The sequence below is a fragment of the Chiloscyllium punctatum genome, chromosome 8, assembly GCF_047496795.1.
Source record: "Chiloscyllium punctatum isolate Juve2018m chromosome 8, sChiPun1.3, whole genome shotgun sequence".
NCBI lineage: Eukaryota > Metazoa > Chordata > Chondrichthyes > Orectolobiformes > Hemiscylliidae > Chiloscyllium > Chiloscyllium punctatum.
The window spans coordinates 54,555,361-54,572,959 of record NC_092746.1 but is presented as its reverse complement, the minus strand read 5'-3'; the positions used below and the strand labels follow the sequence as shown (position 1 = coordinate 54,572,959).

Genomic DNA, 17,599 nt, shown 5'->3' with positions numbered 1-17,599 from the left:
CTGTTTGGTCTTGTTGCAGTTCTCTTCCAACCGTTCAATGTCCCCCGGTCTTATTCCCCAAAGCATTGGATTGTTTCATTGTTTTTCTAAGATTGTCAATACATTAAATTCAAACTTGATTGGAGGTTGGTATTTTGGGGTATAATTCAAACTGATTGGCTGAATTCAAATTTGTTTTTGTCTCCAAGCAACCAACTACACTAACTGCTGGACCACATGATACATTGTATCTTTTTGAGAACACTTGGTGGTGTCAGGTAGTTTTGCTAACTTTTAACTTTCCTAAAGGTACAGTACATCCACATCTTCATAAAATTTGCATCTTTAGAGGATTAGAAGAAATGTTCAAAAACACCTGCAATTGCTTGAATGATTTGTTCAACTGCCAAGGATATTCAGAATAATTTTGACACGCCAGCTAATCTAAACCAATACTGCAGTTTAGCGCATTAATGCTGAACCCACTCTGCCCTACACAAAGCAATCAATCAATAATCCATCCAACTCACCAACACAATTGCTTTTTTAATCATTTACTTTTGCCCTACTACATTTCAAAAGTCAGAAGGTCACTTAACAGATGACAATGGGGAAGAGAAATCAATGGAATTTTGAACTAAAATTTATGGTTCATAAACATGAAACTTTAAGCTCCCGCACTGACTGAAAACAAACCAGCCCTTGTAGTATACTGCATGCGTGCAATGCACAAAGTTAAAGTGCATGCTTGCTTAAATTAATAGGTTTCTCAGAAGAAAAAAGTCAAAGAGCATTGGATGTTGACATCAAATCTACATAAGTAGGTGTTATCTACCATGTGACAGTATCATATTTAAATCTGCCACATATAGTTAGAGGCCACAATCTCTCCATCATGGATGCTGAGATATGGCTTATCTTCATCATATCCTAAATGGAGATGACATGAGGGTTACCTCCAGTTTTCTGCCTCCATCTGGTATTCTGTGTTTCTTTAGCTCTAAGGAGAGAATCATAGAATCCCTACATTGTGGAAGCACGCCATTTGGCCCATCAAGTCCACATGGACCCTCCAAAGAGCATCCCACCCAAACCCAGCTTCCCTTGCTCTATTCCTGTAACCCTACATTTCCCATGACTAACCCACCTAGCCTGCACATCCCTGGACACTATGGGCAATTTACCATGGCCAATTCACCTAACCTGCACCCCTTTGGACTGGGGGGAGGAAACTGGAGCACCTGGAGGAAACTCACACAGACACAGGGAGAATGTACAAGCTCCACACAGACAGTTACCTGAGGGTGGAATTGAACCCAGGGGTGCTGTGAGACAACAGTGCTAACCACTGAGCCACATTTTGAGAAGGTCTATAGGTTTAAGAATTAAAAGGTTTTATATTTGGAAGAAAATGTTTGAGGGGAGATGGGGAGGGAATGGGGTTGTGGGGACAGCAGAGGCTCAGTGTGAGCTATCAAACTACCCTGAAATTTCATATATCCAAATACAACATCAGCAGATTTATCAGCTTTATCAACCATTTATCTAAGCTTTACTGTGACTTCGTCCCAAAGCTTCAGTACATTTGCTCTGATTGTTTTTCAATGAATTATATTTAATTTCCCGCAATAAAACTTCACAAATTTACATAATGTATGCATAAGATAGCAATGTGATTGTGTGCGCGCGCACATGTATGTGTGTGAGAGAGAATATGACATTGCAAATGCAGATGTCGGTTATGGCTATTTAAATGGAGTATGAGGGGGTGGTTACTCAATGAGGGTTGATTGCAAAAGGAAGACTCGTTCATCTGAGCACTGACGTGTAAAAGACTGGGGGTAGAGTGCGGGGTTCTATCTGGGATTGAATCACGGTTTTTGCCTTATTTAGGTCATTGAATGTCTTAAGGGAACAAATCTAGAAGCAAGCCTCAACAATCCATAGCCACACCAACCACACTTGCAGTTTCTTTTCTCCTGACCACAATGAATGGAATCTCCCCACAGACCTGTACACTGCAATATATATTTCGGGGTGAATCTGAAAAGTGTGATGTTGCTTTTCAATTTTGAGACCCCATCAGTGAATCCCCTTGTCCTGTAATAACACTTCGACAATCTTTTGATGCTGACTCTCACAAAGTCCCTTTAAAGTATAAAGCTGAAACAGACTGATGTAAGTTGTCATCCCTTCAGTCTGCTTTAATTAATCAGGAAAGCTTGAAGTCAGATGCAAATAATGTAGCCGAGTTGAAAGTTCACTGCCAAATGAGATGCTGAAATCCTCAGTTTCTGAGCTTCCTAGCTGTGAGCAAGTCTAAAAGCTAAAATCCAAACCTAAGAGTCTAATGCACTGAATTAAAAACGAACACCGAAATAATAGCATTATGCTGCAGCAGAATTTTCTGGCTACAGTAAAAAAAACTAGATGGCAAAGTTAACATAAATAATGAAATTATGCAGAATGTGTATGATGATTCTAAGACCTGTGTACAAACATGTAGTACATCTGTACCAGCTTTTGTATGTGAACATCCATGATTAAACAACATTGAAATTCCACATGTTCCATATTCTATTGGGGCATCACAAGATTCACCATCATGACCTATTATTTGTCTAAGCATTATTGTATCCAAGTTACAAAATTTCTGTAAATCTGCTTTGTCAAGATTTTCTATAAAACATATTTTATTCTCCTCAATAAAACCATACAAATACTGTAACTATTTACAGAATAAACTTTAATAAGTAAATTAGAATACCTACTTTAGTTGAAGAGTCAGCTGTAGCTCAGCCCATAACAGGCTTGCCTGAACCAGTTGATTCAAGTTCCATTTCAGAAACTTGAGTGCAAAAATCTGGGCCGACACTCTCATACAGTATTGGTTAAGTGCAGTACTATCAGAAGTGCAGTTTTCTGGGATGAAATGTTAAACCGAGAGCTCATCTGCTCATCCCAGTGGATGCAAAAAGTCCCAAGGCACTATTTTAAAGAAGAACAGGCAAATATGTTATCCAGGCAAATATGTAGTGCACAAAAACAGATTATCTCATCATGGATTATGTTGTTTTGTGGATGTTCGTTGTGTGTAATTTGGCTCCTTTATTTCTCATATTAAATCTATTATTAACATGAAACAGTTGCTCATGGATTATGAAGGATTTTAGGATGTTTGGTGTTCAAGAAAGATATCATATAAAGACATTTTTACTATTAGTTGTGGTATGCCTAATGAATTGAGCATATTTTATCCTCTACACAGATTTTTTAAAAAATCAAAACAAGTGCTTGCTTTTGGCTGCATTTTATCATGGATAGTCCCTGTGTAGATGTCGAAACTTCCTAGCACCCCTGCAGCATCACTAAACCGGACATTGATACAGAATTAAAAAAAAATCATTCTCTAGCAACACACTTAGCTCTCTGGTACTTTTATAGCAATATTTTCTTCAAGAACAGCTAAAAAATATTGAAAATTATGAGATGTAAACAATCAAACGTAAGTAATCCAGCATAATCTACTGCGACAGTGTGCAGACCTTTAACTGTGATGTAAGCAGTTAGCTCTGTAATGATGATGGTGGTTATACTCAGTGTATTACCACACAAGGGGGTTCAAACGAAAGGATCTTCTATACCTAAACATAATAACGATAATGATCTGAAGTTGTTGAACTCTGTTGCATTTAGAAGGCTTCAGCAATAGCACCTCAAGCTTACAGCCTTCTGGATAGATACACAGGACAGAGTGGGAAGTGCCCAAGAACTCCAGAATTGCTAGGAGTGGGGAAGTGTATCAATGTTGAAGAATGTGAAGATGTAAAGTTTGTTAGAATACAATGATGTGACTGAGTTAAATATTGTATCACCCATTTCCTTTTGACAGGTTATCTATGGGCAAGTTGACATTGAAATGGATGATGATTATATAATAATCTGATGGAGATGGATCAACTAGAAAATAAGTGAAAGAAAATGGAAAAAATAGCCCAGCACAGGGAACTTTCCACAGTCAATGGCTTCTGCTATGAAGGATTATCCCTCCATTCCATCTGCAGAATAGAGGAGCTCAGAGTGGTGCAGCAGGAGTGACAGGAGGAGAAAAATGTATTAATGTCACATATGGACAGCCGCTGGAAAACTTGTAAATAGTTTGTTGATCATTATATCTCATGTAAATAGTTTGTTTGCCCATACAATTGGGTTTATTAAGAAAGCACTTAAATGGTTCAAATTATTTCAGAAGCAATAGTATGAAAATAGTTCTCAGATTTCACAAATTCTTACATTTCATTGTCCACGTGGTTGTCCCTGTCTCTTGTGTCTGTAAATGCTTCATAGCACCCTGCAAAATCACTCCTCATCCATCAACAGAGCAGAATAGTTGTGGGTACATTGCCGATACATTACAATAGAATAGAGTTAGCAAAATGTGTACTGTACATGGCACTGGCTCACTTCGACACCATAGGCCCAGCCTCCAAAGACTTATCATCATCTACTTCTGAGTGCACAGGAATGTATATCTTAGAGAGTTCCCAGCAGTGACAAGGAAATGCAACTTAGACGGTCAATGCAGCAAGATTCTCGGGGGTAGACACCCTGCATGCTTGTGTGACCAACAAAACATGTGTTGGAGGACAATGTTGTTCCCCAAAGAAGTGTCAGTGAACAGCTGCAATACCGCACCCTTCCTCACACTTACCCGGCCCATGGCAAGTACCTATGCAACCATTCTCCACCACAGTGCACACAATCCAAGTGCTTCACGGTTGTCTGAATGAATGATCTTTTATAGGTGGCCTCAGCCTTAGCATTAATGTGCCACTGAGACCAATATTAAGCTCTCCTTTCCAGTTGTCTATTCTGTTAACCACGCAGCTTTGTCACTTTGCCAGGTCACAACCCCTAAGCTATACATATGCAACTTAAAATGCATCTCTTTCCCTTCCCTCCCCTCCCCTTCTCCGAATCTTCTTCCTTCTTAATTTCTGTGAATGTATCTGATGGGATAACAGCAGACCACTCCTTCAAGCAATCCGTCCTGCCAACATCAGCCTTCACCTGCTCTGACTCCTGGATGGTGTTCCTGACAGTGACAGTCCTTTCTTCCCTCCCACCATCTCACCTGACCCAAGTGGCTCCTTGGAGACAAAGGACTGACTGTGTCTCACATACAGGGATGGTCACCTTCTGCAAGCCACCAAAACCAGACACTTGGCAGTGACCAATACCTTGGGCTGGTTTGTGAGACTGCCCTCTAATCAGAAGCCTCATCGCCTGCTTTACAGCTTGTTGTTTTCATTCTCAAGTTGTTTATTGTGTTTCGATTCTGATGAGTGGTGGAAGATGAAAAACTTTGACTTCATGTCTCCTTTGAATAATAATGTTCTGAAATACCAATGAATTATAACCCAAAAAATGTTGTTACTACCAATTTCCTTGCACTTTGCACTACAAAATGTGAATGTTTGTCTCATATCTTGGTGACCAGAAATGGATAGTGCATTCAAAATAAGCACAAATTGTGTGTATTACAGTTTGGTCATAACTTTGTTAGGCTAATTGTCTACTGTTTTGTCATTTTGAACCTTCTTTTGCTTCATAGATTACTAATCTACATTTGATTGGGCATACTATATTGAGAGTTCTAAAGCTTCTTTTTTCAGCTTTATTATAAGCTATTTCAAAACTATTCAGAGTTAAGTATTAAGTATAACATCTCTTTATTTCTTTACTGTGCATGAGTTTACATGTATTTGGACTAAATTTCATCTATGATCTTCTGACCATTTATATACAATATCTAGATACTTTTATAATTTGTGAGTTGCACCTGCCACTGTCTTTCTACTTTTGTATTTTCATCAAATTCTTAACTCCAAATAATTTGTGTTAATTACGAACTTTGACAGACCCAACAACATTTGGACCATCATTCAATATATTCCTGCCAATCCCAACATGGCTATTTGTTGTTGACTACCTTCAGCCACTCTCTTATATATTCTAAAGATTTAAGATTGGATCGCCACAGCTTTGAATTTAATGAAGAGCATTTTATTTGAAATTTTATTGAATGCCCTCTGCAAGTTTCAGTACACTATTTCTTAAGGCTTTTCACTTAAGTCCAATGAATTGTCCTGTTTTCAAAAAAAGTTGAAAGAAATCAAAAAGTTCTTTCTCAATTTATGTTGACTGCTATGGTGTAGGTTATTTTTAGTTTCTTCAATTATTCCGTTGCTCTAGACATAAATGGATCTCTGGATTCATATGTCTGTTTAAATCACCTTTTGGAATATTGATTCTACTTTGACCCAGTTCTAACCTACCGATACCTTCTCATTATTCAATACTTCTCAGTGACTCATCAATCATCTCCTTTATCAGTTTTCCAAACTTGCCACTGCGCAGTGCAAGATTAATTTAGAAACTGGATTAATACTGCAACAATAATGCATGGCACCACTTCAGTTTCACTCAATTAATTATTTTTATGAGTGAATTTAAGCTTGTCTACAAAGCAGTACATCAGAACACACCATAAGTTATTGTCTGATACAAATTTGTATCCTTTCTTACAGTGGTTATAAATTGGTAGGATTATTGGGCTATTCATTTCAAAGAAAGTTCTTAACTATTTATGCTGTTCACAGCAATCAAAATATTGTTATCTTATACTTACAATGGCAATTTCTTAATTTAAAATATAAGCCATACATCTGATTTCATAAATTGAATTTATATTTGATTTTCAACATAATTTTGTTTGGTGTAACAAGCAACATTCTGTGTTTATTTTCTTGATGCAAGTATTGTGTATATAAATCTCCCATTTTGCATTAATTTGTAACAGCAAACTCCACAATTAGAGAATGGTTGAAGGAATGTACCATCTGTTCTTTTATCTCCATAGCTCTGGGGAGCTGGCCTTTTGTTGTGCACAGTACATTGCCTCAACAAACTGGCATTCTGAAAGATAGAGTATAACAATGCAAACCATCCAGTCACACAAAGGCAGCTGAAAAGTCTTCCACAACAGAGACACCTGTTTCACATGGAGACAGTCTGAATAAATGCTGCCTAGATTGAGAAGATACAAATAAACTATATTTTCTTTCATCAGTCAACAGGTAGTATTAAGTTTCTTGCTTCAAATTTATATCTGAGGAAAAGAGATGCTTAGAAATAGGAATCCATTAACATTCAAACAAATCCAAAATGTTTCTTGATAATATCCAGAGAACCAGAATAATTCCTTTGCAGAAATATTGTTCAGTGATTTCAAGCTTCAAGTGTAACTGCATTCTATAGAATTACTTTTTCAGAAATCTCAGACTGTCGTTGCTGGATGATGTGTTCTTCAGTATGCTGGACTACATTAGTTGGATCAGCTGATTCACTGCTGATAACAGTCTTCCCAATTTAAAAACTACATCCAAATATAACGTGAATGTAATGAATTTACAGTTCAGTTTGTAGGTGCGTCCAGGATATCAACTTTCAGTTCCTGTAATAGTCTTGTTTCCATCCCCATGGGAGCCAGCACAGTCAATACTTCATATCCTTAATTGTTCAGCCATTAGGCTGTGGTTGGATTAATGTAGCAACTGAAAGCATTGATTAGAAAGAGTTGGGGGGAAGGGGAGTACATTAGGGTAAATGAAAGGGCCAGGGGAGACCAGGCTGGTTTTCTAACACATGCCAAGAGGACTAGGATCATACACTGGTGGTGGTGGCGATATGGGGGAGGGGTGGAAATGGGTGAAATCAGAATCAAATTCAGCCAGTTTACAATAGCACAGCATTAGTGACTAATGAATGGCAGGGCAGAACTTCATCCAGATGGTGACAGCATCATAGGAGGAGAAAATTACAGCTAATGGAAAAGGACAATAGTCTTTCCCAGCCTCATAAGCCATCTTTATACAAATATACAGTTTAACAGAGCTATTGCATGCCTTGTCCAGACTTCCCCTCAATTCCACAGGGAAATTCCTCCCAGCAAAAAATAACTGCTCGCCATTTTAGGCTCTCTGATTCTCTCTCCCTTACAGCATTACACACTTCAATTATGTAAGTGGAAAAAGTAATATATATTCAATTCAATTCAGCAAAACACTTATTACAAAATTTACACACTTGATACATATTAATGCTTACCTTAAGGACTGCTCATGAAGGCATATATCCTACTTGCTCTCTTAGAGAGACACAGCTCTACACAATAGAGGCATTAATAATTTATTTTAACTATGATAAAGTGACAAATCTATGCTTTTAAAGGACAAAGTGCAGTTGAAAGTTTGCCAATTAGCTATTTTTAAGTTAATAAATATCTAACCTGAAATGAAAATAAATTACAGTAGTTCATATTTTGTCAAAAACTAACTATGCTTCTTACAAGTCATATGGTAGACTTCTGATCAGAGAAAAATATTTTTTAATTTGTCTGCATTTATTTCATATTATTTCATTTTAAATCTACTTCTCAATTCTAAAAACATCATGTGGACTGATCTTTGATTCACAAGGAAATATTACACCTTCAAGATCAAAAGTAAATCCGAATGAACTTTTTGCTAACCTAATTAGAAACATGCATATAGTCGTTAAGTTTATAAATTGCATTGATTGGATTGGTATTCTTACACTCATTTAAGGATAATATTTTATTTACTGGAATTGTTTTGCTTTGAATGCAATTGTTTTGCCATAGCAGCAAGAATGCAGATTTGGACTTCTGTAAATTTTGAAAAACATATATTGCTCAAGTCCATAAAACATGCAGCATTAATTCAAATGCTGTGACTATTTATTGTAATCTCCTGGTCTCACTAATTCTACTGCACTGTTTAATAGATAGGGGAAAATTGTAAAATTATCATCTGCCCACATTATAGATCCTTTATAAGTGAATTATTCCTGACAGTAAAAGGTAGGAACATCTGGGAATATGGAAAAAAATTGTTTGTAGAAACATATTTGTTTTTTTTAGAAATTCTATCATATTGATTCTGCTGAACAATGGGACTTTATATTAACAGTAAGCTATTGGCACAAAAGGTTTGTCTCTACCACCCTTCCTTTTTTCAAAATACATTTCTACTAAATGTCCCAAGATTTAAAAATGTGATCTGTAAGCATCACCGTGTTAGGACAACTCTATTTTTACATTCAAGAAATGTGAACACCCTAGGCATTTTGCCTAATTAGCACCAAACTTGGCAACAGATGGATACTCCAGTCTCTCACTGTGCAGATACTACTGTACCAGAAAATGCCAGCTACTCATCTCTATTAGGTCTGAAAGTAGCCACATTAATTATTAAAGTCCTGCTGAAAGCAAAGTGGTGTTTAAAATTATGCTGCCAAGCACAAATTCTGAATCACTTAGGATATTAATTAAATGCTAATTTCTACCCTGCATTAAAAATAGTGAATAACTCCATTATTAAATGATCCATTGCACTCGTTGTCCAATCTCGATATGATTTATTTCCCAAGATTTAAAGTATATGTTCAATATTCTAATTATATTTGGAGTCTTCTGCATGTTTTGGGGGAGTGAGTTCTGTGCCACAGCTTTAATGAATTTATTTTTAAAAAGCAAGTAAATTGCACTCCGAAGGTAGAAGAAATAAAAGGCTGAACATCCGTCTGTCATGAAGCCGTTATTGCAGTAATAGAAAACTAACACTCATTAGGCATTTAAAATTTTAAATACCAAAAGCAGCATTATTTATCACTTAAAACAGTCGATTTTAACCCCCTTCGCCATTTAGTAACATTAAAATTCACTCTAGATTGTAACCCGCAACTGAAGTAAAACTGACAAAACTGAGAATTAATGGATGTGGTGTTTTAGGGTTAGATAACTACTCAACAAATTTATTTTAGTTATGTAGAGGAAAGTTGCATTATTGTTATTTTGATGCAAATCGGACGCAATATGCAAGCTTTTAAGAAAATTGAAGTATCGTCAACAAAATTCGATAGTACTGTTCAAAGGTGAATCAAAGCAGTTATAATCTATGCGTTTGCTCGACTTGACCATCAGTATCAGATTTTTAACAACATCTGTAGAAGCGGGCGAAAACAATTCACTTAATTTCAACATAGGTTTTTCAGGAAGAAACAATTTTGGGAGATAAAAAAGTATGATAGCGTTGTTCGGAAATTTCCTTTCAGCTTATTGAATTTAGCTACGAGCTAAGCGCCCCGGAGAGCTGAACATCAAAGTAACCGAAATCTGCAGCAAAAGTTCACTGGATGCGACATTTCATTGATAGCTTTCAATGGAAATGTTACGAAAATTTGTAGCTTTTCAATTGCACGACAATTTCCCTTCCGTTCGTTTTCTTGAAGGGTGTCAGAAGTTACATTATGAAGAAATTGTCCTGCCCTTCCCCAAATACACACGCCATTCTCACACTGCCTGATCACTAAAACCTACATCCCGGAATGAGGCAAGTTTGGATGGTGCTTAGGCTCCATAAAATAAACCTGCCGTTTACTTCGAACGGGAGAACAAATCAAAGCCCTTTTTTTTTCCAAAAGTGCACAACTCTATCCGTTTTCACAAAATAAAAGGAAAGTGATGAAAAGACAAACTCACCTGGACGAGAATACAGAGGAGGGTTTTGGGGGGATGCAAACGTAGAGGGTCAGAGCAGGAGGGTGCAGAGATGATGATTAGATACAAGACAGGGTTCGGACTGAAGGGAAGCGAAGGAGGGAAATCAGGGGTTTTTAATAAGACTACAAGTCAGAAATCAGCCAAGTAACACACAAATATTTCGTTCTCTGCTTCTCTTCGGACTCTTTTTTTTGTCTCCTAGATATATGAAGACCAATGCAAGATGAGGCAAGGCAGCTCTTTTTTTCTGCGAGCGCTCGGGCTCAGATTTCTGCTTGCAGCTGAGATTTTAAATGTCTGCAGGGAGACAAAGTACACTGTCAGCTCTTCTCCCGATCTCCACTTCCACTCTCTCAATCGACCCCGCTCCAGCTCCGCGCACACGGACACAGATGTCCCTCAGCCACGGCCGCACACTGATTCACCGCCGCTGGCGGAAGGATACCATCTCCCCACCGCCCGCCCTCCCTGTCAATGGGCACAGGACCGTGGCGCGTGATCAACGGTCGCTGTGCGCGTGTTAGCAGGTGGTTCGTTGCTTGCAGCGCTAACGGTAGATGTTATTCTGCTCGAGCTTGGGACGATCGGTCGGCGAGGACGGTAATAAAGTGCCACAGTCAGTAGCAATGAGCTTTTGTTCTTAGTACCTATAACATAGGAAAAATAGCAGCACCGGTTCAACGCACGCCATTTCCGACGTGGGTGCACCCTGAAAGTTGGCAAGTGTACCATTACCGTTTGCCAATCTCAAAATACACAGTAGCTTCCAATTGGATGAATCAGATTAATTTTATCAAAATTATACCCAATTACAAAGTGGGCATAAATCAGCACAAACAATTCGTGCTAGAGACAAAGTTGTAGCCTAAAATCTAGTGTTTTCATTTTCAAATTTTAATTAATTTAACGTTATTCGTGCATATTAGACAATCAGTCATCGGAAAAGTTCAATTATTTGAATTATGCCATAAATGTTGTTTAAAAAAAAACAGTGCAGATCGTTGAGAATATTTGCAAACAAACATTCAGAGGACCAATTAAACAGGACGAAAAAAAACTTTTTTCGGTTTTAAAATCTGGGTGATACTTCAGAAGAGTTGTAGAGTCATAGAGATGTACAGCACGGAAACAGATTCTTCGCTCCAACGCGTCAGTGTAGGTAAAAATAATGACTGCAGATGCTGGAAACCAGATTCTGGATTAGTGGTGCTGGAAGACCACAGCAGTTCAGGCAGCGTCCAAGGAGCTTCGAAATCGACGTTGCCCGAAACGTCGATTTCGAAGATCCTTGGATGCTGCCCGAACTGCTGTGGTCTTCTAGCACCACTAATCCAGAATCCAACTCGTCCATGCTGACCAGATATTCTAACCCAATCTAATCCCACCAGTGAGCACCTGGTCCTTATCCCTCTAAACCCTTCCTATTCATATACCCAGCCAGATGTCTTTTAAATGTTGCAATTTAAATGTACCAGCCTCCACCACGTCCTCTGGCAGCTCATTCCATACACGTGCCACCCTCTGAGTGAAAAGGTTGTCCCTTAGGTCTCTTTTATATCTTTCCCCTCTCACCCTAAACCTATGCCCGCTAGTTCTGGACTCTCCAACCCCAGGGAAAAGACTTTGTCTATTTATCCTATCCATACCCCTCATGATTTTATAAACCTCTATAAGGTCACCCCTCAGCCTCTGACACTCCAGGGAAACCAGCCCCAGCCTGTTCAGCCTCTCCCGAAAACTCAAATCTTTCCAACCCTGGCAACATCCTTGTAGATCTTTTCTGGGCCCTTTCAAGTTTCACAACATCTTTCTGATAGGAAGGAGACCAGAATTGTACACAGTCTTCCAACAGTGGCCTAGCCAATGTCCTGTACAGCCGCAACATGACCTCCCAACTCCTGTACTCAATACTCTGACCAATAAAGGAAAGCATTCCAAATGCCGCCTTCACTATCCTATCTACGTGCGACTCCATTTTCAAGGACTCCAAGGTTTCTTTGTTCAGCAACACTCCCTAGGACCTTACCATTAAGTGTATAAGTCCTGCTGAGATTTGCTTTCCCAAAATGCAGCATCTCACATTTATCTAAATTAAACTCCACCTGCCGCTTCTCAGCCCATTGGTCCATCCAATCAAGATCCTGTTGTAATCTGAGGTAACCTTTTTCGCTGTCCACTACACCTCCAATTTTGGTGTCATCAGTAAACTGACTAACTATACCTCTTAATGCTCACATCCAAATTTTAGATTTAGATTACTTACAGTGTGGATACATGCCCTTCAGCCCAACAAGTCCCCACTGACCTGCCGAAGCGCAACCCACCCAGACCCATTCCCCTACACCTAACACTACAGGCAATTTAGCATGGCCAATTCTCCTAACCTGCACATTTTTGGACTGTGGGAGGAAACCAGAGCACCCGGAGGAAACCCACGCAGACACTGGGAGAATGTGCAAACTCCACATAGTCAGTTGCCTGAGGTGGGAATTGAACGTGGGTCTCTGGAGCTGTGAGGCAGCAGTGCTAACCACTGTGCCACCAAATCATTTATATAAATGATGAAAAGTAGTGGACCCAGCATCGATTCTTGTGGCTCTCCAGTGGTCACAGGCCTCCAGTCTGAAAAACAACCCTCCACCAACATCCTCTGTCTTCTACCTTTGAGCCAGTTCTGTATCCAAATGGCAAGTTCTCCCTGTATTCCATGAGTTCTAACCTTTCTCACCAGTTTCCCATGGGGAATCTTGTCGAACACCTTACAGAAGTCCATACATCTACCACTCTGCCCTCATCAATCCTCTTTGTTACTTCTTCAAAAAACTCAATCAAGTTTGTGAGACATGATTTCCCATGCATAAAACCATGCTGATTATCCCTAATCAGTCCTTGCCTTTCCAAATACATGTACATCCTGTTCCTCAGGATTCCTTCCAACAACTTGCCCACAACCAATGTCAGGCTCACTGATCTATAGTTCCCTGGCTTGTCCTTACCACCTTCCTTAAACAATGGTACCACGTTAGCCAACCTCCAGTTTTCTGGCACCTCACCTGTGACTAATGATGATACAAATATCTCAGTAAGTGGCCCAGAAATCACTTCTTTAGCTTCCCACAGAGTTCTAGGATATACCTGATCAGGTCCTGGAGATTTATCCACTTTTACACGTTTCAAGCCATCTAGCACTTCCTCCTCTGCAATATGGATATTTTTCAAGATGTCACCATTTATTTCGCTACACTATATCTTCCATGTCCCTTTTCACAGTAAATACTGATGCAAAATACTTGTTTAGTCTCTGCCCCATCTCCTGAGTCTCCACACAAAGGCCACCTTGCTGATCTTTGAGGGGCCCTATTCTCTCCCTTTTACCCTTTTGTCCTTAATGTATTTGTAAAAACCCTTTGGATTCTCCTTTAACTCTATTTGCCAAAGCTATGTCATGTCCCCTTTTTGCCCTCCTGATTTCCCTCTTAAGTATACTCCTACTGCCTTGATACGCTTCTAAGGATTCACTCGATCTATCCTCTCTATACCTGACATATGCTTCCTTCTTTTTCTTAACCAAACCCTCAATTTCTTTAGTCATTCAGCATTCCCTATAGCTACTAGCCTTCCCTTTCACCCTAACAAGAATATACTTTCTCTGGACCCTCGTTATCTCATTTCTGAAGGCTTCCAATTTTCCAGCTGTCCCTTTCCCTGTGAACATCTGCGCCTGATCATCTTTTGAAAGTTCTTGTCAAAATTGGCATTCCTCCTATTTAGAACTTCAACTTTTAAATCTGGTCTATCCTTTTCCATCATTATTTTAAAACTAATGGATGTTACAACCAAGTCCAGGGAAGTGAATAAGTATCACTTTTCCTTTCAAAGATTCGTATTTTTATAAGAATTGTGCTTTTTTTACTCAATTTAGAATGTACTTGAACATGTGCATAGCAATGGCAAAACAAGCCAGTCAAATCTATAGTTAATAAGTAGAGTTCATTTTATGATTGAAAAATCTCACTCAGTTGAAACTATATAATATTAATTAGTAAAACCCATCCCAAAATTCATAACAGAAAGTCTAGGTTCAAGTTCCAGCTGCTCCTCAGTTGTGGATGTGCCTATATTGCGCTGGGGTAGACAAGGTTAGATTTCACGCAACACTAGGTTAAAGACCAACAGATTATTTGAAATCACAAGATTTCAGATGCTGCTCCTTCATCAGGTGAAATGGTCTTCCAAACATCTCTGAGCAGGTCAACTACAAAATATCTACTCACAGAACATTGTACAATTCAGAATGAGTTATTGAGATCGGTTGGTTGGTGGAATTGAAAGAAAAGTTTAAGTTCATGAATAAAAAGAATTCTAATTTCTTTTGGTAGACTTTTAAATTCTAGGGGGTCTTAGCCAATGTAAGATGTTTGTTTTCATTTTTTTAAACCTCAACTCAGTAATTTTGCAGACTGGGTGCTATTGAAGTTTCTTTTATTTTTAACTTCTCTCTGATGTATATGGACTATTATATGATATTGTAGGCTTTTTTGACAACATTCCTCCATCAAAATGAGAATCTTATAATTATAGATTTTCACAATGGGGCATTCCAGTCATGTGATAGCTGACTCGTGACAGAAGTGGGACAATCCATGGGAACAAAGGAGTTTTGGTCTCCCATTATCAAAGCTCTCAAGATGTGATTGAAACAAGAATCTACAGAACTTTTTTTGCATAGTAATTTTCAGTGAGTTTTCTTCGCTGATTGATGATTGCTGCCAATGAGAGGTCTGTTGCTTGTTGTCAATTTCAACTATCTTAATGCAAATCAGTTCCTTAGTAATGTTTAAGCAATCAATTTGTAATTCCCTTTGGAGTTTGGCCCTTTTACAGGGAAAGGGGCTTCTGTAGCCATTTTAAATAGTATTTTGAATCAGTTAACAGTGTTCTGTCAAATAAAAAGCCCAGATATAAAGTCAATGGATGGTTAATAGGTGATATATTAAAACATTATGACATTTTGAATAAATGAAACACAAGAAATGTGCACCTGAGACCAGACAGTGGATATGCCTGGCACTGCCTTTGTTGCTCTATACACACTCTTTGACCAGTTTATTACTCATAAAATGGATTTATCTAGGTGCTCTTTGTTATGAAACAAATAAAGGACTATGGTTCAAACTTAGTTTTATTAAAACACAATGAAGTTATAGAAACTACTCTTACACAACAAACTTAACTTTTACCAAAATCAGGCTGACTGCCTGAAAAACACTTATCTATCTACTCTGGTGAAATTGATTAGGCTCTGGATTAGTGGTGCTGGAAGAGCACAGCAGTTCAGGCAGCATCCAAGGAGCAGCGAAATCGACGTTTCGGGCAAAAGCCTTTCATCAGGAATAAAGCAGAATCTGGTTTCCAGCATCTGCAGTCATTGTTTTTACCAACTTGATTAGGCTGCTGGATTCAATTCACTGAATTCTGTTGACTGATGCACTCAGGTTCTTCTTGATATGAAGATGGGTCTTGTTTGGAGTCTTCATCTACCATGTCTTCGCTGAGGGAATGGCCATCAGGTGTCCCTTCTTATCCCCCCTTTCTGAACCTGCTGGAATGTTCTCTGACTGCAGCCACTGAGGTCACAGTGCCTAATAAGATTAGGCCAGGTCATCCTAGGTGCATTCATCCTCCTTCCAAGATTTGATTACTCTATAGTACCAAGGGTTTGGCCGAAACTGGGGAATGCACAAATGTAATATCTCTCCCTATTAGAGTCATACTGGTAAGAGACTGTTCGTTCCAACTAGTTCATGCCGACCATGCTCCCAAACTAAACTAGTCCCACCTATCTGTGTTTGGTACATATCCCCTCAAACCATTCCAATTCATCCACTTATCTAAATGTCTTTTAAATGTTTCTGCATCCACCACTTCCTCTGGCACTTCATTTCATACTCCAACCACCTCTGTAAAAAAACCTGCCCCTCATGTCCATTTTAAATCTTTCTCCTCCCGCTTTAAAAAATATGACTACATCTTGGTAAATCTCTTCAGAACACTCTCCAGGCCTGGTTGAACCAATTTCTCATACAATAGTCTTGCAATCCTTGGTATCAGCTTTATGAAACTTTGCTGCACTCCTTCAGTGGCAGGAAAACCCTTTCTTAGGTAGATTAAAACAGACCATAATACTCCAAGCGCAGTCTAGCTGCAGTAAGACAACCCTACATTTGGACTCAATTCCTCTTGCAATGAAGACCAACATATTAATTATCTTCCTAATTGCTTGCTGCATCACCTGTTTACTTTCAGTGACTGGTGTACGAGGATATTCAAGTCCCTTTGTCATCCACATATTTTAACACATCACCATTTTACTCTTTTAGTTTCTGTGGCAGGGAGTATGAAGAAAGATGAAGAATATTTATAATGACTTTTGTAAGTTAGATTTTAAAGTAGAGGTGGAGGGAAAATGGCCAATTACACAAAATGCATAATCACTAAGAAAGCATTAAGTACTTTAGACAACCCTTAATACTATGAATGAATAAAATGCTGCTACTGTTGAGCTTATGAAAGGCAGACTGAAAAACCTACAAGGAAGTGAGAAAGTCTATAGCCTTAAAACTTGTCCTTAAACATTTAGACTAAAAATGTTGAGTTAGAGAACACATTTGCTGCACACCCAAAAAAGACAGCCAGGGAGGGTACGGCAATTAAAAACATTTGCCTTAATATCAGTGAATCTGTGTAAACACAACACCGTGTGATAACATTCACAGCTGTTCCCTTGTGAAATTAATGACAGTGTTTGATTCTGACCTCAAATCTAAACTCAATATCAATTAACTTCTCTCCTGAATTATTGCCCTTCACTGTTATGTGACGAGTTAAGAACATGCAGTGTTTTTGTAAACGTTTTGAATAAAGGAAGCCTGTTTGTGACTATAGCTTTTGTAAACATTTTGTATAATGGAAGCC

At 38.6% G+C, this 17,599-nt stretch overlaps 2 protein-coding genes across 6 annotated transcripts in view; one reads left to right on the top strand and one right to left on the bottom strand.

The window, feature by feature from the left end:
- The window catches only part of LOC140480572 (poly(rC)-binding protein 3), a 295,539-nt gene that overhangs the window by 262,293 nt on the left and 15,647 nt on the right, over nt 1-17,599 (bottom strand). For 2 of the 5 annotated variants that reach the window (XM_072575586.1, XM_072575584.1), the window contains exon 1: nt 10,604-11,072. The exons of 1 other annotated variant lie outside the window; for it this stretch is intronic. The gene's annotated coding sequence lies outside the window, so the exon portion shown is untranslated. Of the gene's footprint in view, nt 1-2,750; nt 2,968-10,603; nt 11,074-17,599 lie in introns of those variants that run through there. 2 more of the 5 variants (XM_072575587.1, XM_072575589.1) reach the window with 2 other exon arrangements.
- The window catches only part of mocos (molybdenum cofactor sulfurase), a 258,546-nt gene continuing 252,071 nt past the window's right edge, over nt 11,125-17,599 (top strand). The window contains exon 1 of the mRNA XM_072575582.1: nt 11,125-11,224. Coding sequence (XP_072431683.1) covers nt 11,182-11,224 — 43 coding nt within the window. The 5' untranslated portion in view covers nt 11,125-11,181. The remainder of the gene's footprint in view (nt 11,225-17,599) is intronic.